At 40.9% G+C, this 2274-nt stretch overlaps 1 protein-coding gene across 1 annotated transcript in view; it reads right to left on the bottom strand.

Annotated features, from left to right (window-relative positions):
* Positions 1-2274, bottom strand: part of irx1b (iroquois homeobox 1b) — a 5713-nt gene continuing 3439 nt past the window's right edge. Inside the window, exon 5 of the mRNA XM_031853930.1 lies at positions 1-1889. Coding sequence (XP_031709790.1) covers positions 1841-1889 — 49 coding nt within the window. The 3' untranslated portion in view covers positions 1-1840. The remainder of the gene's footprint in view (positions 1890-2274) is intronic.

The raw sequence follows: 2274 nt of genomic DNA, 5'->3' as shown, positions 1-2274 counted from the left end.
GACACAGACACAGTGACATGTTTTGCTCCACGAAGTAAAATTCTGCTTTACTCTTTCTGAGAGTGAGGTGGCAGCATTGAGTTAATCTGTAGGTCCATGATCCTGCCGGCTGTGATTCTGTCACTGTGTACGGCGCCTGCTCAAATCACCATTTGACTGTGTACTCTACTGACCGTCTATCTGCCCAAACAAGTCTGCAATATATTTATGTAAATTATAATAAAGTAAGTAACGAAGTGCCGGTTCATTTCACTCGTCAACTTGCTATTCAACACATTGCCATATACTTATTTGTTACACCTTTACGGACCACGTAACCCAACCTGACCCAACCTAAATCTAACCGTTTCACTGATCTAATCCAAATACTGAACATCTGCAGCACTTGACTTCTACTAAGAGGCCAAAGCCACTTGACAATAATGGAAGTTGACGATCAGCGTTTGACTTTCAAACTGAAGTGTGAACCTAAAAGCAGTTGCTTCATATGCAGCTTTTAAAGATGTCAAGCCTTATCTGCATAGCGAGTTTAAATATGCAATTAAATCTAAAATAGGTGTGTGCACCTGAACCTGAGACGGTCCAGGCCCCCTTGAGAGGCCAGAGGACTCAAATCATGTGACATGCATGACCTGCTGCTAATCCAAGCATGCGTGTGGGACCACAGCTTTGAGAAACACTCACTATTAACAGCCCTGAGACCCCCCACCGTCCTCTCTCTCCCTTTGCCCTGATGTCTTTGGGCCTGTGAACGTCAAGGATGGCTCAGAGTGACACACAAACCCCCCCCCCAACTCCCCTCCCATCAACCTCCCCCTGAGCTGCCGACCCCATACTGGCTGCTGGCCTTTCCTGCCGTCTGATCCATATTTCAGAGGCGGCAGTGGTGGCACTGAGGGGGTATAATCCAACATTAAAGCAAGGAGGTCTGGGCTGAAAGCACAGACGCAGGTTCATAAGGTCCTGGAAATCTTCAATTTCAATTTCCGCAGCGTTTGCAGTGGCTTCCAAGGCGCTGGCATAAGTCTCCGAGTTTTGGCGGGAGTGCAGATTCCAATAAGGGTGAGACTTTTCTTGCTAAAAGGGGCTGACTCTGCACGGTTTAGTTGGCAAGGAGAGTGTGAAACAAGACACGGTGAAGAAGGGGTCAATTAAAAGGTGGGGACACTGTGATCATCAATAAACAAGTGGAAATCTATAATATTTGAAATGTGTATTATTGTATATTCATGTAAATTTAGGATTTCCCGTTAAAGTAACACATCCTCTGTGACTTTACACTTAATTTCTTAGAGGAATGAAATTAAAAAGAGAATTTCAATGACGGAATGAATTCTAATGTGCACATTAAGACTGATATCTGTCATGTGATATAACATACTATGAATTAACATTTTATAGATCTCAATCAACCTTAAAAGTAAGATAAACATGTAAGAGTAGGGCACTGCTTTTAGGAGGTTTAAGTCACCCGTTGCACTTTTGATTTTCTCGAAATTTTTGACAGAATATGAACAATTTCTAATTAGGGAAGAAAACTCCAATAATAAATGACTATAATGACATTTATTTAGTTCCCAAAAAAATATATTCTTTAAAGACAAATTCATATCCTGTATTTACAATTTTTAAAGGTTTCCATTCACAACAGATGAGGCGAAGAAGAAACATATAGGACATAAAAGAGAGATACAAGCAAATCTGTGACAAAAACAACCATCTCGTTTGCATGTAGAAGCTAAACGGTAATACTATGACAGGTAGCACTGTCAAAAAAATAGCCTTCATTAAACTGTTCTCCGTTAAATAAAATTATTCCTTTCTCTTTCTCTTTGTCTTCTCATAATGTCATTGTCACAACTCGCTGTGGTGCTGTCCCATGGTGAGGTCTGAGGAGAGGAAAGAGAACAGAAAGAAAACGTAGGTCAGAGGTGAAATAAGTGCAACAGTGGGATGAATTACAAATATTAGGGAAAAATGTGTGTATATATACCCGTATCATAAGTACTTCAAATAATACACTGCTTTAAATACTATGAGTTCAATCTTTTAAATGCTATCTAAAACAATGTTAAACTCTATTTATGCAAATGAAAGAAAACACTAAATTGCTTTGTGTCTTTACACCCTCCACTACCTCCCTGATGTTGCTATCAGCGTTTTCTTTGACATACATTAGCTGCATTCACTGGGGGGGCGTGAATAAATGGCGGCAGATTATTTAAATGACATAGGTGGCGATAATTTAGGGGGGGGGGGGGGGGGGGGGGGGGG

This window comes from Anarrhichthys ocellatus, unplaced genomic scaffold (genome assembly GCF_004355925.1).
Source record: "Anarrhichthys ocellatus isolate YVR2014 unplaced genomic scaffold, GSC_Weel_1.0 scaffold14, whole genome shotgun sequence".
NCBI classification, from domain to species: domain Eukaryota; kingdom Metazoa; phylum Chordata; class Actinopteri; order Perciformes; family Anarhichadidae; genus Anarrhichthys; species Anarrhichthys ocellatus.
Note: the sequence above shows the minus strand (reverse complement) of the source record. Positions and strands in the feature narration are given on the sequence as shown.